Source organism: Mixophyes fleayi, chromosome 2 (assembly GCF_038048845.1).
Source record: "Mixophyes fleayi isolate aMixFle1 chromosome 2, aMixFle1.hap1, whole genome shotgun sequence".
Lineage (NCBI taxonomy): Eukaryota > Metazoa > Chordata > Amphibia > Anura > Limnodynastidae > Mixophyes > Mixophyes fleayi.
This window is the reverse complement of record NC_134403.1, coordinates 94,542,519-94,569,798: the sequence shown is the minus strand read 5'-3', so window position 1 is coordinate 94,569,798 and position 27,280 is coordinate 94,542,519. Positions and strand designations below refer to the sequence as shown.

The window sequence follows — 27,280 nt, the reverse complement described above, 5'->3', positions numbered from 1 at the left end:
TTATAAAGTGTCAACATATGACATAGTGCCGTATTTAGGGGAACATGAAGTAAATAAAAAACATACATACATGAACAGAAGGTATATATTGCCCTAACAAAATAATCTTACAATCTAAGAGGTCTGCTGAACAATTGATATATAAGATAGTGGAATAACATTTGGAACCTCTATGTAGCTACTGTAAGACAGAAGTATTATCAGCCTCCTATACTTAAGCTACCATGGAAAACTGCCATTTCTGAGCAGCTAGTTTTGGTGTGATACATTTGGAATGAGGAAAGACGGTGAAATGTGACATAATAGATGGAATAGTCATTTTAGGTATCTTTTTTTTTTAACAATTGTTCTTATTAAAGATTTTCAAGTAAGGGGTACAGAAAGCAAAAAAGAAAACAATGGGGAAGGGAGGGTTATGGGGGTGGTTTGAGGGAAAGAAGGTACACGCATATCAATATAATAAAAGAAACACAAGTAATACAAACAGTTACAGATTAACAACAAGACTAACCATACCAAAAGATAATTTAAGTTCCTGGGACTCTACCCAGGGGAGCTCAAATGGCTGCCCGTGGCCGAGTTCTTGGATGAATATCAAGCCAAGGGAACCATTTCATGTGTGGGGAGGAGGCAGTGGAGGCCTATGAGATCCCTAACATTTCCATTTCAGAGCTCAACTGGACCTTGGAGATAACTTTGGCTGCAGGGGAAAGAGAGGAATTCCTCCAGGCCTGGGCAATTAGCCCATGTGATAATAAGAACGTGACCAATAACATAACAATCTCCAGAGGATATCTGGGTAGGAAGGAGGTGAAAAAGAGCTACCTTCAGGGTGAAAGGGAAGGATGTGTTGGGTGACAATCAATATTAAAGTAAATACTGCTGACCACAATGGACAGGACATGTTCAGAAGATATGAAGTAAATCACGCTAACAGGTCTTAAGTTTTGTGGGCCAAATCTTGTGGAGTTTAGCCAGAGTCACATAAAGTTTATACAGCAGCTTATACATCATTTCTGTGTGGTTAAGGCAATGTGACATTTGATGGGCGGTTTGAAAGATATCCTCTAATTGGGATGAGTCAAACACATGCACAAGGTCACTCTCCCAAAGAAGTTGGGAGAAGGATTTCGGGGGCTCAACTACAGGAGAGAGATATGTATACCAAAAGTAGATGGCAGCCCTATCTGCCCCCGATATAAGTTTGGCTAGTAGGAGAGGAGGAATCTGTTGTAGGGAGAGTTTTTGTGTGGGGAGGGAGAGGAGCCAGTGGCAGACCTGCAAATACATAGAGAAATCTTGATTTGGAATTTGAAACTGGTTCCGCAACTGAGTAAAGGACAGAATATTCAGTCCAGAAAGGAATAAGCTTGGTTAGAACAGACAAGCAGAGGTTGGACTTGGGAAGAGTTATGTCCTCTGTTGCACTCAAAATTTTGTCCCATATCATCAGGGCATCTCCTGTGAGTTTAGGGAGGTCAGGATACAGTAGATGCCAGAGTTTAGGGACCCAAAGTAGGTAGGCTAGTAAGAAAGCCCGGTTAAGGTTCTACTCACCCATGGTTTATGAAGCACTGGTAGGGACCAGTCACAGTGTTGAGCAAACACGGCCGCCTCTTGGTATTTAACTAGATCTAGAAGGGCCATCAGCGGGAGTCCTGAGTCATTACAGGGCCTCTCAGGATTGTGCAATGTCCTCTCTGGGGAATGTGGTGGTGCAGCTGTCCCAGACCGCAGACGTGGCCTCCCTGGAGTGGCCCCGAAAGTAACCGACTACAGTCAAACTTCACAACTGGTGCCACAGCTGGATGGTAGAGGGAAGTGCTAGCCGTAGAGGTGTCCCGACCGCCTGAGGATTCTGGATCGCCCAGTGAGATGTAATTTAGCAGGCCACCAGTCCGCTGATGGCAGGGAATCGGAGCTGGAGATCAGTGGGTAGTCTTAAGGCCCTAGCATGTATTTTGGTGTGTGCAGACATGGATGGGACAATACGGTGAGCAGACAGAGGGGTGCAGGAACCCCTAATACGGGGAATAAAGGAGTCCAGCCCCCGGAGATCATCATTTTAGATATCTTAAGACATTTAACTGCTGTAAACAATGATTGTTATTCACCATTTATCTTAACTGAACCTCCTTCCTTTTTTAGCTGTGGAGAAGGCTTTCCCTTTGGTGCTACTTTTGCACTCTTATGGTTATACAGCTTGAAGTATGTGTCCTCTGTATTTTTGTCTAGTATTATGCTCGCTGCTGGACACAGAGACAGGACATTCGTTCCCCATGTTCACAGAAGTTGTGGTGACAGTACCAGAAGAGGAGCAGAGAAGGCAATAGCTGTCACACTTTATCTCACTGGATTTAGCAGCTGAACCAAGATGGTATTCCAGTAGATCTTCCAAACAACTCTGTCCTTAGTGTCATGACACTCCTTGGTGCCACCTTCTAATTTTACACTGCATTCACATATATTTATTTATTTTATATTTGTGATAAGAAGATTATGTGAGAGGTAGAGCGAAGAGCTGATTATAACCTCAGTAATTTCTAACTGCCTTCTGCATGACATGAGCAAAATATAAATAAAGTAATATAACTTAATAAATGATATTTTAGCATAAGTTTGGTCTGTTTCTTATATTCGGACAGTAGAAAACATTCTTGATTTTTCATAATCTGACAACACTAGCCAATAAATGTGTCAACAATGTCACATGTCAAATGTATGGAATGGTGATACATCCCCCTCTTTATTTGTTGCAGAGAGGATGGGATATCCTCAAACTCTTCCATTACATCAGCAGATCACACAAAATAGGATGACTTCTGCCACCTGAAGAAGCCTTCCTCCTGGATGCAGGAGTTGCTGGAATTGCCACAGATGCTGATATTTGTTGAGCCCTACAGGCACAGGAAGAATTGACAACATGACAGATATGTTTATCAAAGACACTCTAGGGATGGCATGTGTGCCCTGGGCCCCCTAAAACTCCCATAAGAGCTGCCCCACCCTTCTATTCTTACCTTGTGAGGAGCAATGGCAGGGCAGCTTCTTCTCCTCTTCAGAGTGTGGTGCTGTGCTGTTATACCATAGGCCAGCATCACATTTCTAACCAATTTCCAACATGAAGGTGCAGCAGCAGGCAGCTTCACAGGTAAGAAGATGCCTTCTGCTGTTCTTTTTAAAGATTTCAATGTAAGCCAGCTATAGCCCTTCTAACTCTCATGATATTGAATCAGATGTCACCAATATCATTTCCTAGATGAACTGCAGGAAGTCAGTCCATAAATCCAATAAGAAGTGTAAAGGGCCCCTCTGGCCAGTTCAAGCATGGGACACCAGAATCTCTTACCTGACTCCACACGCTACGACCACTCTAGCAGTCTTTCCAGCTTATCCACTGTGATGAATGGAATTCCCCCAGTGTAATGGAGAACCCCAAATTCATAAATCCCCGAATGAGGCACCATTTAATCTTGACATCCATTAGGAATTGGTGGCTCTTTGATGGGTCCACTCAGTTTACTCTAAAAATCACAAAATTCATTTTTGCTATCCACCCTGCTGGGATGGACTTCTGTTGATGATCAAGAAGTAGAAGATTGCAATAGCAACATGTTACCTCCTGAAGAGTAAGTGCCAAGCTTCCAGCTATTATGTAGATGTGGCGGGAATAATAATGACACTTCTGCAGCTGGACCTACAATCCAGGGCAATATTTAATTTGGCCAGGGCTGACATTCCCTGCCAGATCATTTTGTCTTGTTGGCTGGAGTGTGCATCACCTTGGACTTTTCCTGCCCCAGTTCCTGGCTTGTTCCTGCCCTGCTGTGGATTGTTTGGTTTTGTATGTTCTTCTACATTTGCTACCTGTTTAGTGACTGCTGCCCGGCTCTGAATTATTTTCATATTCTCTTCTTTTATACTTATATTTAAGTTTGTGTGTTTGATCATTTTTTTCAGCAAGTAGCCGTTATTCTTATTTATATTTTTGCACATTTACTTGCTTGGTGTTTTGTTTTGTACTTATTTGACTCTTATTTTCTTGTTTGGTTCTGACACATTTAATAAACATCTTTTTATTCATGTGTTCTATTGTGTCACAGGTTACACATGGATGGTGATTTCTTATGCATTTTGACAGAATATTTTCTTGATGATCCTCCTTATGAGCCATCCTCATGAACTCCATTTTGTTACTTAGCAACAGCTGTTCCCCGGGAGCTTTTCCAATACAGGTGAATAGCCAGACTTAACTCCCGTGGATCTGTTTCTTGTCCATGCAACTCCACAGCTTTCTCTGACCCCCTGACAACAGTTGAAGGGTGCTGCATTAATAGTTAAACAAATGCTGCTTTACTGATTCCTTTAGGGTTTACTCCTTGGTTCTGTGTTGAATTGTACAGTTGTTCCAAACCTTGCTGCTCTGTGTCTGCATTTAGTATATCCCGCCATTTGCGACAAATGTCACAAAACCCTGTGAGCAAGTATGGCTAGCACTGAGCGCTCATGGATACTGTGACAGAATCCAGAGACATCAGAATACTGTAGTTCACATGGAATAAGCTAACATACACAGATTGGAATGAAGAATTCATAGTACACAGGGAATGCTAAAGACATTATATTCCAGATGATATATTTATAATCCCCAGATGTATTGCAATTCACACATTAGGAGATGTATTAAACCACAGAAAAACATATTATAATCCATAACAGATCTTTCCCAGTCGTCATATGGTGTGCTGGCTGAGAGACATATATTGCCTGGTTCTATAATACTGATTATAACATACCATTCAGCCTATCTGCTTTACAAAATGTTGGTTCATAAAATGAGTGCACTGGAAAATTGTTATAATAGGTTAGATTACATTAGAACTGCTCCCACCTCGCTCACCTCTTTAATCTCTCCCTCTCCACTGGCATCTTCCCCTCCTCCTTCAAACATGCTCTCGTATCCCCCATTCTTAAGAAACCTAATCTCGACCCCACTTCTCTCTCGAACTATCGCCCCATATCTCTTCTCCCTTTTGCCTCCAAAATTCTCGAGAGGCTCGTCTGCAGCCGTCTCACCTCCTACCTTTCTGAATACTCCCTCCTTGATCCTCTCCAGTCTGGTTTCCGCCCCCTCCACTCCACTGAAACTGCCCTGGCTAAAGTCACCAATGACCTCCTCTCTGCAAAAGCCAGGGGCCACTTCTCCCTTCTCATCCTCCTTGACCTCTCTGCAGCCTTTGACACCGTTGACCACCCCCTCCTCCTTCACACCCTCCAGTCTTTCGGCCTCTCCGGCCCAGTCCTGTCCTGGTTCACCTCTTACCTTACCGTTCCTTCTCTGTCACCACCTCTGGGTCTCTCTCCCCCCCATCCACCCTTCCAGTCGGGGTCCCTCAGGGCTCTGTTCTGGGACCCTTACTCTTCTCTCTATACACCTCCTCCCTGGGTGAACTCATCAGCACCTTCGGCTTCAGCTACCACCTTTACGCTGACGACACTCAACTATACCTCTCCTCTCCTGATCTCTCTCCCTCCCTCCTCTCTAGGGTGTCCGCCTGCCTCTCTGCCATCTCCTCCTGGATGTCCTCTCGATTCCTCAAACTTAACCTTGCCAAAACTGAGCTCATAGTTTTTCCTCCCTCTCATACCCCATCCCCTTCTGACCTCTCCATCACTGTCGACAACACCTCTATCTCCCCTGTCCCCCAACTTCGCTGCCTTGGTGTCATCCTCGACTCCTCTCTCTCCTTTGGCCCCCACATCCTCTCTCTTGCTAAATCCTGCCGCTTCCAGCTGCGCAACATCGCTCGCATCCGGCCCTTCCTCTCCCAAGATGCCACCAAATGCCTTATCCACTCTCTGATCATCTCCCGCCTGGACTACTGCAACCTCCTCCTCACTGGCCTCCCCCACTCTCATCTCGATCCCCTTCGATCCGTCCTTAACGCTGCAGCTAGGCTTATTTTCCTCTCTCGCCGCTCCTCTTTTGTCTCCCCCCTCTACCTAGCCCTTCACTGGCTCCCATTCCCCTTCAGAATCCTCTTTAAGCTCCTCACACTCACCTACAAGGCCCTCGCCAACTCCACTGCGCCCTACATCTCCACCCTCCTCTCTATTCATGCTCCATCCCGCCCTCTCCGTTCTGCCTCTGACCGTCGCCTCTCTTCCCCCCTTATAACCTCTTCCCACGCGCGTATCCAAAACTTCGCCCGCGCTGCCCCCCTCCACTGGAACAAGCTCCCTCCCTCCATCAGAACTTCCCCTAATCTGTCCAGCTTCAAACGGGCCCTAAAAACCCACCTTTTTCTTAAAGCCTTTCTGTCTCCCACTTAACTTCCTTCCTTATCTTCTGCCTCTGTCCCCCTACTCTCCCTCTCTCCCCTGCGTCTCTCTGTCTGTCCACCCCTCCCCTTAGATTGTACGCTCCTCTGAGCAGGGCCATCTCTCCTCCTGTTTCCACCACTTCTAACTCTGCTCTCCAGCTACTTAGCCTCCTCGAGGGTCCTCCACCCCACGTCTACTCTCGCTCCCTCCTCCCCTGGGGGTCTCCCTGTCTTCCGCGTCCTCCTTCTTGGGCCCCGTCGTTTGCGGATCCTCCCTCCCCCTTCCCCGCCCTCTCTAGCTGTGCATTGAGCGTACTGAGTTGCTGTGTTTACTGTACTGTACTGTGCTGTCTCCCATTGTATTGTGATTTTGTTTGTCTCTGTACGGCGCTGCGGATGCCTTGTGGCGCCTTATAAATAAATATTAATAATAATAATAATAATAATAATTAGAACCCAAGCATTGTGTCTACTTAACTGAATCAGTAATTTAAACAAAAAATACAAGACAATTCCCCCTCTATCCCACCCAGAGGAAACACACAAATACACAGACCAAGTAACATCCACACAAAATTTTTACACAAGTTGTTTTCAGCATTCTTCAATGTAGCAATTCCAATATATTTTCTTTTACTATATGAGTCCCTACCACAACTGCTGGGACACTAGTCCATGGATCAATCGTCCGTTCTGTAAAAAAAAAGTTACCTTTCGGTCTTCCTACCTCCAATTTCAAAATGTGTCACCTTGGTCCTCTCATTTTTTTTAAAAAAAACTGCTTTACTGAACTGAACTTACTACTTTTGATATATTTAAAGTTTTCTGTATCTCCTCTGTACATGTTCTGCTGTAAGCTATATATGTTCAGCTATTGAAGTGTTTCCATATAAATGCATATTTTACAAAGCCGATATTACTTTATCAAAAAGAATTGGATTTCAGAAGATTTTTGGAAATTAGGATTATATTGTTTTTTGTTTCGCATATTTTACCCTGCATTTATATGGAATTCATATTTTTAAACAATCCCTAGAGTTGTTTGTTAACCTCTATTGAAACCACAGTAGCATTAGCAGTACCAATAGAAATCACTTATATTTTCATAACATATTTGTAACTCAGAAGGAAACCATTGGCATATGGGCTACGAAAAGGGGTCCATAGGCTTCATCAGACTGACAAAGGGGTTTATAGCTCAAAAATGTTAAGAACCCCAGCTTGAAATCCTCCATATTATTTTTGTCTTTTGGTTTTAAGATATGCTGAAATATAATTACTGATGCATTTTAGTATGAATGCAAAGTGAGAAATGCGTATAATTATACTCCAATAATGTACTTACAATGTTAAATGAGGCTATAACATTTAAAACTGTACCACCATTCCTTAACATGCCAATATTACCAATGCACTTTTCAATATCTTTAGGGAGGAAAATGGATCTATTTTTTTTTAGTCACCCCTTTTACCTAATTTAAATAACCACTAATGAAAAGTCTAAATTCCTATCTCAGAGCCACTGTTCCTTTACTAACGGGGTGCAAGCAATCTCTTTTGAACAGGTATCTTTTCCCTTCAAACTCTTCTGTCTTGGCTGACAATTCTTAACCCTTACTTCTTGCACCATTATTCTAACAAAGTGTTAAAGTGTCCAATGCAAACCATCCTATCTTCCTCCAACTTATGATACAGTAAAACTTCTTGCACAAGCAAGTTCCAACATCGTTGGTAGATTAATCATTAATGCCCTCATGTAAATCTAATGCTCCACTTTGATTCACAGATTCAACAATATTTACCATGTGCTTCCTATCTCTCTGAGCAGTAACTTGGCAGGCACCTAACCTCTCTGAATTGTTTTTCACCAACTTCCAGATAAAGACATCTTATAATACAATCCTCTATGACAACATTTGTACATTCAACGGACTCCACTTGGGGAGACTTCACTGGTTTCCGAACTATCAACTTGGATAGCTGCTGGGACATGCTCAAAGTCCATAGTGTTACCATACAGGTAATTGTTTAAATAAAATAAAATATAATTTGGTAGGTAGTAGGAGTAAGGGGAAATTGTTTGAAATAAAATATCTATAATATAAATGTCTAGTGGCGTGTGTTAGTCTGTCTGTGTGTGTGTGGAAAAAATAAAACCAAGCTGCAGCGCCACCTGCTGGGCGGAGTTATACACTGACCTACTAAATTCTTAGTGTGTGTGGAAAAACTAGAATGCATGAGTATCATGCACGGATTAACTTGTTATAGATAATAGGTTATGTATATTTTTTAGTGAAGGTAGATGTGTTACAATATCATTTATATGCATAAATGTGTCAAATAGGGAATTAGTTAAATAAATAAAAATGGTTGTATGTCTGATTCACAATAAATAAATGTAATGTTATTAGCAATGGTTATAACAGATTAGGCCATATTCAATTGGCCGCGTTAATGTTAAAAGTGCGCAGTGCTACCTGCTGTTAAATGCCTGCGCATTATTACTGTAATCGAGGTAGTTCTAACACCGGCTTTTTGCTCGCAGCTCCCGGCTAAAACTACTGTAATAACGGTAATAGTTCGAGCGCGGCAGTACTTCAGGGGTAATTGAATTCACCCCTATGACATCTAAGAAAAGGTAGCTATGTATTTACCCTAATGCCATTCTTGCAAGTATGTAGTAATTGTTTAATGTTTGCAAAATAGTTTTGTGTGTTTGTTATATAGGTAGCTCAGGAAGCATAAATAATTAGAAGACTTATTACCATTGTGTTTTCTTATCTTGTATTTGTATGACCTAGAATAAATGTATAAGGGAAATAGAGTTTTCATGTCTTGAACTTACGTTGGAATCACTAAAGCTATAAATATAGATAGATACATTAAAACTTCATATATGTACCAGGCTGCAAAGTTGGACAAATATATTCCACATAGTCAATGAGCCAAGATAATATATCTTTGTATATAGTATATTTATTATCACATAGATATATTTCTTGGACTGTAGCGATATACAGTAATCTCCATCTAAAGCACATGAGCCAGTCACACGCACACATACGTATGAATGTGTTTATATAAATGTGTGATTGGACTAGTTAGTAATTTCGCCCTTTAGTTATGAGTCAACCAATTGTAAGCCTGATATAATATATTTGAAAATGTATATGTGAGACATATAAGATATATCTATATAGATATCTATATTAATACTTATATGATAAATAGCATAAATATCAGATTTCGCAACAAGAGTCCTAACTCTCCCAGATCCTAAAGTGGTAGAAGTTGCTCTTCTCCTGGGTGGTCTACAAGGAAGTGATGACATATGAGGGGGATTGACTGAGAAATAGAGACTGTTACAGTTTTTGGCTGTAGATCCAAAGAGCTGTTTTTAAAACTGCACTGTTCTTATTGCTCTTCTGTATCAGTAACAGTCAGGGCTACGAGATCTCCTCAGTAAGGAGATTACTGTGCGCAACGGGAGCACTACTGGGAGAGCAGGCAGCTAACAGCATAACATTTGCTGATAGCTGCCTGCCATTCTCAAGCTGATAGTCGGAGCCGGGTGCAGGGACACCCCGAACTAATGAATGTCAGCGGGCCCCCAGATGCCCGAGGCCCCTGGGCTCTAGCCCAGTTAGACCTCGGGTTAATCCGGCCCTGGTAACAGTACAGCTCATTTCTGTCTCTGTATGATAGAGATATATATAATAAATACTGTCTGATGTCTCCTCACTCTCATTAATTATTTAAGACTTAATTAAGGCCCTCCTGGAAGTCCAGTAAAACTACTAGAAATGTGGGGCTCCCAGGCATTCCGGGAGAGAGGGCATATGTGGCTTAATCAGGTAGTATTTTAAGAGAAAAATGAATCATACAAACCTGCAAATGTTCACACAGGGTATTTTTTACACAGACTGCTCCAAAAACCAGAATATAATACACATATAGGACCTGATTCATCAAAGAATGCAAAGTGAAAGCAATTTGCATTTTCTTTTAAATCGGACAAAAATTTTACATCCATATTCAAGTACAAGATCTAGAGAAACAATTCCATTTGAATACGGGTATGAGTACGCTCTGGATATATGGTGCTTGCCATATGCAGACAGACACAACACACTGCAGGATATGCACGATACATATATGCAATATAAAGTCCTATCAGAATGCGCAGAAAAAAATAAATACATTAACACCAGTTAATTCTATAATCATTAATACACTCTTTTTTTTTTTTACTTAACGTTTTTTTTTTTAACATGACATACAATTATCGGAATGTTATTAATGCCTACTGTACATAAATAGTTTTTTTTTACAATTGCTCTTAATTGCACAAACACATGTTCTGGCATACATACCCGACCATCAGCACTTACAGCTGGTGCAAGTGATACAGCCAAAGATCACATACCTGAAAGATGCCCAGAGCTTGAATCAGACATATGTGAGTGCACTCAAATTTGGCACGCACTTACTGTACATTGTACACTTGCATACACCCCTTCCTCTCCCAATTCCACACTTTAAATTATATGCTGCCGGAAGTGACATTTGTGTTCATAGATGAATTACACGCACTTGCGTTCACTGTCCATTTCTGAACTCACGCAGAGCAATTTCACGCAAAATGTGGCACGCAACGGGACTTATGATGCTTAATGAATCAGGCCCATAGTGTACAATTATCAGTATTTAAAACATTTTTACAAGCTTCTAATTTATGTCAATTACTACTTTTATTTTATTTTTTTCGTTTTCAAAACGACTTGTTGTTTTCTTCATATTTTAAAAATTATTAAAAATTGAAGTGGGGAAAACAGGAATGAAGGGGAAGGATAGTTATGGTTCGTGTACTACAGCTTATTAAAGGCATCTTTGTGTGTCCTGTCAATTACATTGTATTATATTAAGTCTTTTTCTTTGTGGAGTTAATTTAGGAGGTTGTATTTTGCTGAAAATATTATTTGTATAGATACAGACTTGTGCCAAAAGCAGAAAACCATGTTTCAATGTCTGAGTATATGGATGGGCTTATGCTCATCTTTGTCATAAATGTCAGGGTGTCTGTGATTAAATGAACAGAGTTACTAACAAATAATTGCTTTACCATTACAAATAGAATGGGATCATTGTTTTATAAGTTTCCTATCCACACAATAAGCCATACGTATTAAAGATGTTATTAAGGATGTTAATAAAATGAACAGTTATAGAAATGGCAATCTCTTAGGTCTCTGGCACATGTGAGGTAGCTGTTATTCTGTCACCGTTTGTCTTTATAATTAGGTTCCTAGGTCTGAAATATTACTGTACTTACCCACAGATATAGTCCACACAGCAATTATTTTGGTGAAAGCCTTGGTTCTTGAGTTGAAGCGGCTGTGATGGATAGGGTTTCGTATTGCAATATACCGATCCAGAGAAATCGCACAGAGGTGCATGATAGAAGCAGTGGAGAACAGTACATCCAAATATATCCAGACAGGACAAAGTTTCCGATGTAAAGGCCATTCATAATCTATGAAATAAAAGCAATATTTATAAATCATTACAATATGTTTTTAAAGTTTATAAATCGTTAGAATATGTTTTTACAGTTTATAAATCATCAGAAAAGGTCTTTATAGATAACATCTGTTTTGGTTATTTTATGCTAAATGCAGAATCATCAGGAAATTAAATAGAAATATAACACACATTGTAGCATGCTAATAATGATACATTTGCAAAGCATTGTAAATAAAATATGGGTTTGGAATAATAAATGATAAAATATTAGACTTCACCATGGCATGTTTTTCTCTTTTTATTTCCCTGCTTCACTCTCACCTGCTGCTCCTCCTGCTCTCTCTTTCAGACCCCTACCAATTTCACTAACTGTTTCGACTTTCCACAAATCTCTGCTTTCTCACCACTTCACTTGTGTTACTGCTCTCCTGCCACTAAATCCCATTCCCACACTTTTTTCCCCATTGCCTTTGAAGTTACTGCTATTATACTGCATTGACTTTGCCATTGTACTGCTCTAACCATAACATTGCTGTGCAAAAATAATGACTTGCTATGGTTTTAATAGTTTGATTACATTGCCTCCCTTGCTATTTTCAGGCTTCTACACTACCTAGACCCAGGCACTCTAATGACCCCTGCACCTTCTAGGCCCCTGCACCATGCCGGACGTTCGCAAATAGGCCTCTGCACCATCTGGACACTCCAGGACTCTTTACCACCTATACTCCTGCACCACCATAGCCCCTTCTAGGCCTCTGTACATCATGGCCTCAGTATTTTACAGATCTCTGTACCATGGTGAACCTCAATATGCCTGTTGTTCCCATTTCCTCCTATTGTCTCTTATTACTCCCTTCCTTTAGATTGTAAGCTCTCACAGGCAGGGTCCTCAACCATATGTCTCATGTCTGTACTTTGTGTCTCATATCTGTACTCTCTGCCCCATGTCTCCCCACTCTCCGCCCTCCTCTCTGTCCCTATTTTGTCTTATGCTGAATTGTTTTTTTATGCCATGCGATTTGTTCTGTTAATTATATCCATGTGTTTAATATTCTGCTTATCTGAACACATTGCTCTTATCTCTATGTACTTATGTAATCTTGTAGTTTTGTTGTAAGGTTTCTTTAATGCTGTACATAGGGGCTATGTACAGCAATGAAGAAACTTTGTGGCACCCTATAAAAAAGATGATGATTGTTATTGTTATTATTATTGCTATTATTATTATCAGTCAATATAATATGGAATATGTATAATATATGTAATACATTTTATGTTGTATATAGAATAAATCAAATGTATTTTGGCAGCTGCAAACAAATATGAAATGTTGATGTGGCTTTAAATCATTGGTAAAAAAATTTGGCAATGACATTAAAACATTTCTTATAGCAACATAAATATTTTTTTAAATTGAGCATCAGAATGAATCTGTCAGATAAAGTGATATATATATATATATATATATATATATATATATATATATATATATATATACACACACACAAGATATATGTCTAGTTTGCTACTATTATATCATTAAAATCCCATACTAGAGAATATAGGGACATATTTTTGCACATTCTCCAGTATCATCCCTGTGAAGTAACTAATTTACGTCTATGATTATTTTCATTCTGCAAAACTCTTGGTGGTATATTTACTAAACTGCTTATTTGAAAAAGTGGAGATGTTGCCTACAGCAACCAATCAGATTCTAGTTATCATTTATTTAGTACATTCTACAAAATGACAGCTAGAATCTGATTGGTTGTTATAGGCAACATCTCCACTTTTTCAAACCGGCAGTTTAGTAACTATACCCCATGGTGTTTAATATATATGTCATTTTCTTGAAAAGTGGAGATGTTGCCTATAGCAACCAATCAGACTCTAGTTGCCGTTTATTTAGTTCACTCTACAAAATGATAGCTAGAATCTGATTGACTGCTTTAAACAACATCTCCACTTTTCAAACCTGCCAGAAATGCACAGATGAATACATTTACGCCATTGAATGAAATCATTGCCACGTCATGAAACTGTCTCATTAGTCTAATTTTCTAAGTGATCACTATAAGAAGTTTCTGTTTCTTCCGATTCTTCATTTTCACTATCTCCATGAAGTACTAAAATCTCAATATATTTTTCGGATTGAGTAAAACTGTGTTTTCACATGTAGTAGCAATGCGGTCATAAATATGGTTTCTTCTTCTGAATCTTGGGTCCAGGACATTTGCAGCAGGATGAATTGGTTGGCAAAAAAATCTTCAGTCTGTCACTAGTTTTTACATTTTTCTTCTCCTGCACTTGTAAAAAGAGCTGCACTTAGATTCTCAATATCAGCTGATTTTATCTGGGCCATGTGGCATTTGACAAGGAATGTCTGACAGGAGTGCGCTGCTTGGTTCAGATGCAGTGATTGCTGCAGAAATAGGAACTAGAATCTGCGGAGTCTTTTACAGTTGAACCCAGAAGACATCATCTTCAAGTTCTGTGCATAAGTCAATAACCTCAATTATTATTGTTTCATGAAGAAATCCTTTGTTTTTCTTAGTAAGCATTTAAATGAGATCACCAATGCACCCATCTAGTTTTACTGCAGAGTTTGAGCATGGATAGTTTTATATATATGATTATTTATTTTGATCTTCTATAGATCTTTTGCAGAGTGTGATGTCATGCAGCAGGTTTCAGCCATAAGATGCACGTTCTGTTGCGGTAATATGTGGCTATTTGTCCATTGTGTTCTCTTAAGCTGATTTCATATTACTTGCAGAGTAAATATTTTACCACCCCCAATCTTCTTTGGGATTTTACTTATTTTACTATTGACATACTCTGCAGTACAACTGTTCTCTCCTATTTCATTGCTTATGTAAAAAGTGGCTGAGATGTTATCACAAAGTTTATGATTCCTCCCGGCACATGTGCCCATACAGCTGTAACTTGTAAGACTCAGGGCTTCTTGATTTTTCCTTGAACAGATGGCATTACATGTCCTTGTTCTGACTCTAAAAATGCTGTCTCAAAGGAAATCTGCTGCGCAAACAGGATGATGGTCTTTGTAACCCAATATACCAAGAGAAGGTGATATTCTGAGGTCCAATTCTCCCGTTGTGTATTGCTCGGAGGGGTGTTGCCACCTTCATATTGGCTCAGCACTCCACTCGTCTCTGCTTAGTACAGTCACGGCCAAAAGTTTTGAGAATGACACAAGTATTGGTTTTCACAAAGTTTACTGCTTCAGTGTTTTTAGACCTTTTCTGTCAGATGTTGCTATGGTATACTGAAGTAAAATTACAAGCATTTCATAAGGGTCAAAGGCTTTTATTGACAATTGCATTAAGTTTATGCAAAAAAATAAAGCATTATTCATCATCAAACTGTTCTTGGATGGTTGGGAAAAGTTGCTCTTGGAGGATGCTTATTCATGGCTGTGTTCTTAGGCAATATTGTGAGTGAGCCTGCTCCCTTGGCTGAGAAGCAACCCCAAACATGAATGGTCTCAGGATGCTTTCCTGTTGGCATGGCACTGACTGATGGTATTGCTCACCTTTCCTTCTCCGGACAAGTGTTTTTCCAGATCCCCCAAACAATATGAAAGGGGATTCATCAGAGGAAAGTACTCACTGACCTCATGTCAGATGGTCTTTTTGTGGCAGTGCTGAAATGCAGTGGAAATGTTGTTTTTGAGATAAAGTTCATTGTCATGGTAAAGAGGGACTTTGAAATTAATTGCAATTCATCTGATCACTCTTCATGACATTCTGGAGTATATGCAAATTGCCATCATAAAAATTGAGTTAGCAGACTTTGTGAAAAATAATATTTGTGTCATTCTCAAAACTTTTGGGCATGATTGTAAGTGCAGTATAAAGCCAAATTCAACCACAGCAATATCTGTAGTTTTTATGTAAATTCTGTTACAGAAATAGACTGTTATATAAGTGCCATCTGTTTAAGGTCAACTTGTCATGGCATTCAATTTTTTAAAATGAATGATGAGAACCTTATCTTTATTCCATATGATATTACATAGCACTGTTTCACAATTTATTACACACATAATTCATAAACTGGTTAGTAAACTCAAAGAACCTGATGCTGAGTTTGCATGCATATTGCATAAAATATGCAATTACATGTATATACAGAGTTGCACAGATCGTAATCAGCATATACAGTTTACTGCATGTGATTGCATGATGATGATACATTATTAAGCGTATCGTCATGCTGTTGTGACACCAGTCAACATCATTATCTTGATGATGATGTCTGGTGTTTAAATGTATTGAAAAAAAAATCTATAATATCATTTAATGGACTCCCCCGCTCTCTCAAAAGTGTTCCCAGCGCCAGCATTCATAGCCTATGGTGGTAGCGTCAGATTAAGGAGAACGAACAATGTGTGGCTCTTCTGAAAAGCCATTGCCAGCAATAGGCTATGATAGGCTGGGCTGGCAACAGAATAAAGTGAAGTCTCCATTGTGGGCCCCTGCTGTCATACTGTCACTCAGCCCTAGTCTGTTCAACATGGGTCTGAATTCCTTAGGGAAATCGAGTCATCAAAAAATGTTCCCCCACCTCCTAGAACAAAACTGCCCTGCAAAAATCCTCCCAACCTCCCTTGCTGGTGCATGTTGGGGTAATAAAATGTAGATAGCAGCATTCTTTCCTGGTGCCCTACTGGATCCAGCAAGCCCTGACAGCTCTAAACTGTTTGGGTATGCTTGTGCGTGCTGCTTTTAAAAGCAATTTATGTAATTCTTTTTTTTTTTTTTTTTAAACAAGTGTTTATTAACGGTCAAAAAAAAAAAAGAATTAACAGTGCAAAAGGATACATGCTATATCAAACAAAATATATTCAGTACATTGGATAGTGAAGTTGTCACGGGCACTAGGAGTCTTTACCCAGGTATCACCAGATGATGGACTTACCAGAGCAGTATAGGTGGTAATATGGTACTCTGGTAGCGGGGTGATCACGGAACAGGAGACAGCAGATGGTAAGAGAATGCTCGTGGAAAGTCTATGACTAGCAGCACTGGTAATAAATAGATAACTGTACACGAGGAACTGGATGGACAAGGAAACGTGAGGGTAGTCAGTGGTCTGCGGGTAGCAAGTTGCACCACTGCTATAGTGAGGAGGAATGTCCAGAAATAACGAGGAGGTGATGAGAGTCAGCCGTCTGCGTATAGCAAGTTGTACCGCAGTCTAGGTGAGGGAACGGAATCCAGGTGAAGGTATCCGGGAAGTCAGTGGTCTGTGTTAGCAAGTTGTACCACTGCTATGTGAAAGGATACTGGAAACTGGTGACTCAGGAAACAGGGAACAGTGGTCTGCCTCTAGCAAGTTGTACCACTGAAATATATATGTAAGGAGGAGCACAGGGAGATAAATGCAATGCAGAGTATACACGGGCACACTGAACTTGATCCCACGATGATATGCACAAAATAGTAATAACTGAGCAGCACTGCACAAATATACAAAGTCACAAGAACTATCCAGGCTAACAGGTAACACAGTCAAATGATGGCAATAGTCTCAGTGGATAGAAAACTCCAGAGGAGAACAACTCAGTCCAGCTAGATATGCAATACACCAGCACAGTCAATGAGAAGTATGCATACCATGGTTCAGGAGAGCAGGCTGTCAGAAAGAAGTGCAGGGATACCTGAACGGCTGGAGGCCGGCAGGATACGAAGACCCAGGAGGGTGGAAGCGGTAACCAAGTAGGTGCAGCGCATAGTAGGTAGACCAGCAAGGATATAAACAATACTCAAGAAGCAGTAGTATATAGAACTGGACACCCGGAGAACACAGGAGAGTAGAAGCGGTCTAGCCGAGATGAAAGCAGCGGAGCGTTGATCCGATGCAGACAGGCGAGTTGACACAAGCAGGAACATTGTAGAAGCACGGGGACAGCGGATCGGCTGGCTGCAGACACGAGGAGTACTGGAGGGTTGCGATGAGCAGGACACTGCAGATACACGGAGGCAGCGGATAGGAATCAGCTGGTGCAGTCACGATGAAACACGGGAGAGTTGAGGTGAGCAGGATACTGTAGATACACGGAGGCAGCGGATAGGAATCAGCTGGTGCAGTCACGATGAAACACGGGAGAGTTGAGATAAGCAGGATACTGTAGATACACGGAGGCAGCAGATAGGAATCAGCTGGTGCAGTCACGATGAAACACGGGAGAGTTGAGATAAGGAGGATACTGTAGATACACGGAGGCAGCGGATAGGAATCAGCTGGTGCAGTCACGATGAAACACAGGAGAGTTGAAGTGGACTGGAAACTGTAGAAACACGGAGGCAGCGGATAGGAATCAGCTGGTGCAGTCACGATGAAACACAGGAGAGTTGAAGTGGTCTGGAAACCACAAACGAACAACAGGAATCAGCAGGAGCTGAATACACGAGGAAACACAGGAACACCTTCAGAGGCTCATGGGGAATGAGACTCCAAGATCAGGCAACGAGGTATTGACCACAGGTGCTATAAATAGGGAGTGTTGCCTGATCAGCCAATTAACTAAAAGGAACATGTACTGAAGGTTTGAAAGGGCTGCACATGCGCAGACCCTCAGGATGGTGGACGGCCACGGTTCCTAAACACACGAGAAGTAGCACTCACAGTCCGGTGAGTGACAGAAGTAGAAGTCTCCGTGCTTCAGAGATAAAACAGCACAGATTCAATGAAATAAAGACCGGCATTTTTATATTTAAAAGAGAAGAAAGAAAAGAAAAGGAGAAGGAAGAGAAAGAGGAAGATAAAAGAAAAGATGAGAGGTGGAGGAGTAGAAGGGGAGGTGCATGGGAAAACCCTCTTGAGTCAGAGGCAATAAGTTGGGAGGGGAAAGGGTTACGTAAGGGCAGGGGGTATAATTAGGTAAAGGGGGAGCGGTATTGGAAGTGAGACATCCAGGGGTCCCAGACCTTGTTAAAAGATTTGGCCGTGTTTCGTATAATGCTAGTCATGTATTCCATTTTATACGTATGCCAAATCCTATTAGTTACAGCGAAGAATGAAGGGGGGTCAGCCTGCCTCCAATCTATGGCGATTTGACATGTGGCCGCTGAAATAATGTGACAAGCAAGTTTATTTTGGTGTCTAGTGGCCGTGGGGAACCCGAGGGGTAGAATGAAAAATTTAGGGTCGAAGGGTAAGGGGGTTTGAATTAACATTTCTATCAGTGCTTTAATTTTGCGCCAGAAGGGAATCAGTTTCGGGCAGTTCCACCATATATGTAAGAAAGAGCCAGCGCCAGAGCATAGACGCCAACATCTGTCAGAGGAATCAGGCAGTATCTTTTGTAGTCGAGTAGGGACATAGTACCACCGGTAGAGAAGTTTGTAAACATTTTACTTTATTCGGACGCAGATTGAGCTGGAGGCCGCATTGTCCCGAATTTCCGACCACTCCTCATCATCAAGAGAAGAGCCCAGGTCATGTTCCCATGACATCTCATGAGGGTCTCGAGGAGGAGTAGAGGGAGCAATTAGTTCAGAATAGATATTAGAAATAAGACCTGACGTCAATGCCTGGCGCAGACACAATGTTTCAATTGTTGTGAGATGTTGAGAAATAAGGCGTAGTTTGGAGAAGGAGTGAAAGTTGCGAATTTGCAGGAATTGATAAAATATCCGTGTGGGCAGGCCAATTTTAGTTTGAATGTCCGTAAATTGGGGGAATGTTGTATCGCGGGTTATGTCATTTAGAAAACTTATACCTCGGGAATGCCACGGAAGGAATGCGGAATGGTGTAGACCAGGAGGGAAATCAAGGTTATTAAAAAGGGGGATAATTGGTGATGGATGCGGAGAGAGACCATAGAGCCTGATGGATGAGTCCCATATAGCCAGAGAGTGGGAAATTATGGGATGAGACAAAGCTTTTTTGGGACGACGCGCCCTTGGAATCCACAGAAGGGAGGCAGGAGTAAGCATTCCCAGACTTTCCACCTCTAGTGTCACCCAGACCCTAGCAAGAACAGGACCATTCCATAGGACACATTGAGCGATTTGGGCCGATAGGTAGTATTTTTTAAAATTAGGTATACCTAGACCACCACCCCGCGAGGATCTCTGTAGGACCCCGAGTCATACTCGCGGGGGTCTACCTGCCCAAATAAATTTAGAAGACTCAAATTGGAGGAATTTAAATACATAGGGGGGAATTCGGATAGGTAATGTTTGAAAAAAGGTATAATAGTCTGGGGAGAATATTCATTTTAACAGAGTTTATACGACCTATCCAGGAGATAAATTGGAGGGACCAGGTGTTTAAATCTTTCTTAATTTGGGAAAGGGTATGGGGGAAATTAGCTTGGAATAGATGGGAGAGATTTTTGGTAAGGAAGACCCCCAAGTATTTTATTTTATGGCGATGCCAAGTGAAAGGGAATGTTTGATCTAGGATTGCTTTATCTGTTTTAGAGATATAGAAATCCAAAGTTTCAGTTTTGGCAGGGTTAATTTTATAGCCCGAGAAGTGCCCATAAGTATCTAATTCCGAAAGGAGGGGGGGGGGGGGAGAGATGGGGTTGAACATGCTTATGAGGACATCATCTGCATACAAAGCAATTTTGCTTTCCAATTTATGTAATTCTTACTTTTAACATTGCAAACGTCCGTGCCAATGAAGATCATCATGGCAGATGTATATATGTTTGTATCTAGGTCTGACAAGTCCCGCCTCGCTAGTTGCAAGGAGGTGCGAGTGTCAGATATGTATGGGTCTCCATATGCACATATATACATGCTTTTTTGTGAACATGTGAAGTACCTATTAGTATATTTTAGTCTAAACAGATGTAGGTCTGACTCTATAGTAGCCCCTTAATAGTCATAAGGTCCATTAAACCCCCAAATTGAAATTTTTATATATTAATCAGGAAGCAAGAAAAATAAATTACATTGTACAATGTCAACCAAATATTTGTTCTCGCTTCACTGCAGACAGCTACAATGTCTCCCACATCTTTAGGTGAGTATCCTGATGTAATCAGCTATAGGTCAAAAATTAACCTATCCACATTCCTTCAAAATGAGTCTGTTTAGCTGTCAGTCACTAGAGGGGATTTATAATGGTCAAACAAAAGCAACTATTACAGCACCGTGCTCCTAGAATTGTGCAAGTGCACCTTGATTTTCCGTGAGGCACATACATTTACAGAGCAATACGCACATCTATCTATCTATCTGTCTATCTATCTATACACAAGTCACCAGTGTAAATAACATAGAAAAATTCTCATAGATACGGCAATAAATATATAAATATGAATACAAAAGCGAAGTAAACAGGTATCCCTTAAACTCGATCGCACACCAATGCTCCTCGTTGTTTTTTGCACACCTCTCCTAATAGGTCAACCTTCTCCAGAGGTGGACGTTAAAGGTGTTTGCAGAACATTTCATTAATAAGTGCACCAAGAATCTCTTTTCTTCTAAATGTAAACATTCATCCATCATTTATTAACCCCTCATCCTCCATCATTAACTTCTTTCATCATCATCCTTCATTAACTTCATCACCTCATCATTCTCCACTTACCCCTCACCTTCCATCAATTCCAATTCCATCAAGTAACCCTTCTATCTTGATAATTGCCCCCCTATCATCATCATTCTTCACCACCTCTCATCATCAATGTCAATTCCGTCATCCTCATAGTATATTTCAAACAACCTCCCTCAAACTTACACGTGCCGCCACGCTGCTCCAGAACCATATATCACTTCCCCTTTAAGTACTTCTGTGCCAAGGTCCACTTGTGTGAAGAACTTTAAATTTGCTGGGCCATATGCACAGCATTCTGGTGCAGTCAGAGACCTCATTAGAGATTAATTACAGTATTCTCTAAGGACACTTCCACCAAGGAATGTAATGTGGATGCAGTGGTACTGCAATAGCTGCCATTAACACAACCGCTGTAAAGTTAAAGTACAATAGCAACTGTAGAGTCCAATCATATCCAGTAAATTAATAACATTTTTGCTTATACCGAAACACTCGATAATAACTTGAGAATTAACCTACCTGCTAATAGTCAGAATTTGTTAGGAAAGTACTGATCACTAGTAGCCTAAATGGTCCTGGCTATTACCAAAAGGCACTGTCACTCCCAGAATAGGCTTGGTGTGAGTGTGGAGTGTTGACAGCCATGAATTTACCATAATTTCTGTAGCAACTATATGCATTCATACGTTACAAACTATTACTGCTTCACATTTGCTTACATTTGCCATTTGGATACAGAGCTTGAAATTTACTTAAGATCCACCTCCTTTCACTTCATTGTAAGTGATCAATAAAATTAATTTGGGTATTTTTCTTTAGAGGCCAACAGTAGCAGTTGCTACTACTATTAAGTCTGTTGGCCAGTCATTGCATGGATTTACATTGCCATAATAAAATGCCCTTAGGCACTTATAACTACAACACTAGGATGAGCTACTAAATACATTTTAATGTTAGTGTATAAACATCACGATATGAAGAGACTATACAGGAAGGACTTGTACAGCATCTGGATGAAAGTTTACACAGGTCAACAAAACCTGATGCCCTCCTGATTGTATACCATCAGAAATCATGCAATACGCTGCTCTGAGCAGGTCAGTAATATGTGATTTACATAAAATCAATTGATTAAATAACATTCTGTAGGAAAAGAGAAAAAAACAGACATACAGTTGCAGATTATAGCTGTAAAATGTGTAAAACCTATCATCAGATATAACTTTTGTTTGGCGCTATCATGATTTTTGGGCCTCTTCAATTTGGGTTTAATTGCCATGGGCAAGTTGATGTTTTGTAGTTGGCAGCTAGAGTTAAAACAAAACATAAAAATAAAATATAAAATGTTGCCTGGTCAAACTTAACTGGATATATTTTATAGCATGTTTGCCGTTTTTATATTTTGAACAGCGAACATTATTGTGTAGGAATTCTAAGTTCTAGTTTGCTGCTCGTATGGAAAACTCTTAAAAATAGTATGCAATATATCGATTTAAGCTTGAACAAACTTGATCATGTTTGTAGCAGCTGAAACATGATTAAACCTGTTTGTCTTGCTCAAATTGTTATTACTTTATGACCAACTAGTTCAAAAACTACTGTAAAACAGGTGCTACCACCACAACTGCTGGGAGACCATTCCGTGGATCTCTCACCCTTTGTGTAAAAACGTTCTTCCTTATATTACCTCTGCTTCCTGACTCTAATTTCAGTGAGTGTCATTGAACAAGAAATCCTCTTATTTTTAAAAATGCTGCCTTCCTAAACTCTATTCATACCTTTTATATATATATATATATATATATATATATATATATATATATATATATATATATATATGGTACAATAATACTGTAATAAGAAAAGCACAATGTATATAAATGTAATAGATTATGTTTACAAAAAAAGGGTATAAAGGAAACTGTATATTAATGTAAAATATACATTCATATTAACCGCTTTTAAATAAATTTGCCTTAATCATCTTGTTAAATTAATTTAATACCTTGCACATTAATACAACTCTACAACAATAATACTAATCTCCCCTCACATTCAATAAAATAAAAAAATACAATGTCGAGTTACAGTTACTCACTCAGAGCTTCATATAACTTTCATTGTTCAAGAAACTGCAAAGGTGTACAGGTAACCTACGTTTACAACAAGACAAGTCACAGAAGAACACTAGAGCCAAAACATAATAACCATATACTACAGACAAAAAACTAAGTAAAAACAATACTGTCCTATGGGAAATCCCCCTAAGTGTCCCCCCCTACTTTATTAGCCCTTCTCTGATTTTTTTTATCTTCTATTAGTGTCTTTATGAAGGTGGGGCATCTAGGAATGGACACAATACTTGAGGTAAGTGACTTATAAAGTGGCAATATAATACCCTTCTTCCTGCTACTAATACACAGGGCAAATGGAAGGATACTATGTCATACTTGCCTACTTTTGAAGGCAGCTGTCTGGGAGGGAGTCCGTCGAGGGGGCGTGGCCACGCGGCTTGCGCTGTTAGGCCCCGCCCCTGTCAATCTTAGACAATGTTGGCCAATTGCAGCAGGGGGCAGGGCCACAATGATGCATTTAACCCCACCCACTTGAACAACACAGATCGCTGGATCCAGGATGTTTGCCTGCTTTCTCGGGAGTCCCAAAAATTTGGAAATGTATGTTAAGCCACCCGCCACTCCACTGCGCATTTGTTAAATGCCTACATATTTGGGCCATACATATAAATGTTTTTTAAATTGAGAGCTAAATTACCAAGAGGTACCCCAGAAACCTCCAAATGGCAATACAGTGCCTAGGTGGGAACGAGTTTTTTCCATCCGCATATTAGCCTGGTCTGGAAGCTGAGTGAACACCACGAGAGTATTAGCCTAAGGCAGACTGATCCCTTAATCAGGCCCTGCTCATTGACCAATTGCCACTGGATCCCAAGTTCTCTCCTACAGACACATTTAGTACAAGGGGTCTGATTCAAGTTTTCACTTACGCTGGTTTGCGTAGCGCATTTTGCGTAATCAAATGTATGAACCTGTATTCAACTGCACAGAATTCATATCTGCACGTATCTGACGCATACAACCCCTTATGACTTGAGAGGCGGAATGGGGGAGGGAAGATGTGGACTAACGTAGGCCATGTACAGTAAGGCAGATTGGCTAATTCAAATCCTGTGTTTAGCGTAAGCTTGCTTGTTTTCAGTTGCATCTTTTGCAATTGCTACAGGACATGTGTAAATGGCGGATGATAGTGATGACCGTTATAGCACTGTCTTTGGTTACTACCTTTTGTACATATGACTCAGAAGCTAGCACAGAACAACTGTACACATTAAAGATTTATTTTCAATATGCAGTGACAAGTTATTTATTTAGTTATTTTAAGATAATAGATGACAGTTTAAAAAATCCTCAAATATGTAGACATTAAAAAAAAATAGTTACATTTGTTATTTTCTTGTAGTAGGTTTGTTATTATATTTTTACCAGTTGTTGTTTAATTTATAGTCATATAAAGTTATGTGCGGTCTGATGTGAATTCATTGTAAATACGCATGTAGTAAACATAGTGCAAATGCTCCTAAAAATTAGAGATGTTCACTGGCCCCCGTGTTTTGGTTTGGTTTTGGCTTTGGATCTGGATTAACTTTGTGTTTTGGTTTTGGCAAAACCGCCATTGTGTGTTTTGGTTTTGGTTTTAGATCCATATTTTTTTTTTCTAAAATCCCTATTTTTTTCTAAAATCATATAATTTGGCTCTTTTTTTAATAAACTCAATAACATTAATTTCCAGTAATTTTCAGTCAATTTTGTCAAGTGACAAGAACACTGTTACCCCTCCTGTTTCTGTATTAACAATGGCACTGAGCAATGGCACTGGAGACTGGAGAGTGACAAGAACACTGCTGTCGTGAACATAGAGAGCTTGCAGTTACACCAGGGTTGTGAATGACAGGTACAGGGGGGGGGGGGGGGGAATGTATCCGGGAACAGCTAGAATCACATGTCTTTGAAAAAGGTATATTACATTATCAAAATGTCATCATGTTTTGGTATGAAAAAATGGACAGAATCATAGGGGATTTATTATTGATAAAATTGGATACATGTGACGCTTTACAGGAAAGTTAGATCACATAGAAGAATTGATTAGTAAATCAGGCAACATGCAAATGGTGATTGGAAAAATTGTCGCAGGCCACAACCCCTGGGGGCACGGACAGGTCTTTAAAATGCTGAAACGAGACACAGACAAATGGTCAGACTTTTTGGGAAAGCTGTCCGTCTTCCAAGCCAAATTTCCCTTGGCCAGAATGCAATTCATGTAAGTGCAAATCTGAATGTAACCCCTTTTATTTTAAACTGCTTTGCTTGTTATGTCAATCTATTAATTGTTATTCATTATTTTTTTATCTGTATGCCCTGCATTTTTGTATATTAAATCTATAATTTAATATGTTGCGTCCTTGATACTCTAACGAATCCATTAGCCTGTTAGAAGATAAAGCTTGACCAAGTTAATCCTTGGAATGCCAGTGTGTGATTTGTTGATACATTTGATTAACAAGCTGTGTGTGCTTGCATTTACATTTGTGTAACAGTCTGGAGGTGTGAAGAGTTAACCCTGTGCTTGCTGGTGTGGGTCTTGCTAGTCTGTGGATAGCTAGAAGCCTGTGTGCCAGTGTGGGACAGTATATTGGGGTCCTATTGCCCGTATTCAATAGGTGGTGGCAAACCTGAAGTGTCTGGGGGTGTGAGAGCACTGTGTTTGGGGGCGATTCCGTAGGTCTATAACCTGTGTGATAGGTGAGAGAGACTGCGGGCTGAAATCGTGTGTGACCTCATACAGCGAACACCCCAAAGTCACAGCAGCTGGGAGCGTGTTCTTGACAACTGCGACCCCTGTTTCTGTGTGAGCAGTGGCACTGAGCAATGTCACTGGAGAATGGATGGTGACAAGAAAACTGCTATCCCTTTTTCTGTGTGAGCAATGGCGCTGGATATCCTGGGGAGGGAGGCACTTATGGAATCCAAAACCCGTGACAGCCAACAACGCAACAATGACCTTCTGACTCGATTCAGATCCGAGAACGCGCGAAAGTACCGAACCGGCTCGCGAGCCTACTCGGATCCCCTAAGTTCGGGTGGGCTTGGCTTTCATAAAACCGAGCTTGAACATCTCTACTAGAAATACTTTAGCCTGTATATGTGTCTACGCTGATACAAAGTATGCAATCTTTATGGAGATATAAATTTTATATATATTTCCACTCTTATTCAAACTGTAACATATTTTAAGAAACCTTTGGATGTGAGTACGAACGAAACTCTGCAAAGGTTGTTTATTCTTTTTAAACACAGAAAGTACACCCAATTTGTGTTATGACTTGAATTAGGCCTTGCATCTGTATTTGTGAGAACTTCAGAGGTGCTGAAAAGAAGCAATCATGAATATCACTACTACTGGCTGATTTAGCATTTAGCAGATTCCAGGCCAAGCATATCAAAATCTCCCAGAATTATCACCTCACCTTTCACTTGACATCTCACTGCTTTGCTTTATTAATAATCTATCAAAATCTATCAAAATTCTCATCTTCTCCGGGTGATCTATAAAGTGTTCTTTTTGAAAAACTCTCTTACCAGTTTCTAGAGTACCCAAAAACTCTCAGTTTTATCTTCAGTACCCTTTATTAAAGTTACTTTTATCTCATTCTTTGCGTATAAATGACCTCCACCTACTATCTTTTGTGAACAGGGTATAGCTGGAAATGTCCTAGTCATGATTATCGTTCATGACTCAGTAATAATCATGAGATCTAACCTATCATCATCATCATCATCATCTATTTATTTATATCCCTTCCCATGGTT

The 27,280-nt window shown here is 40.3% G+C and overlaps 1 protein-coding gene across 1 annotated transcript in view; it reads right to left on the bottom strand.

Moving 5' to 3' along the window:
* Positions 1 to 27,280, bottom strand: part of HTR2A (5-hydroxytryptamine receptor 2A) — a 68,130-nt gene that overhangs the window by 24,576 nt on the left and 16,274 nt on the right. The window contains exon 3 of the mRNA XM_075199704.1: positions 11,656 to 11,856. Coding sequence (XP_075055805.1) covers positions 11,656 to 11,856 — 201 coding nt within the window. The remainder of the gene's footprint in view (positions 1 to 11,655; positions 11,857 to 27,280) is intronic.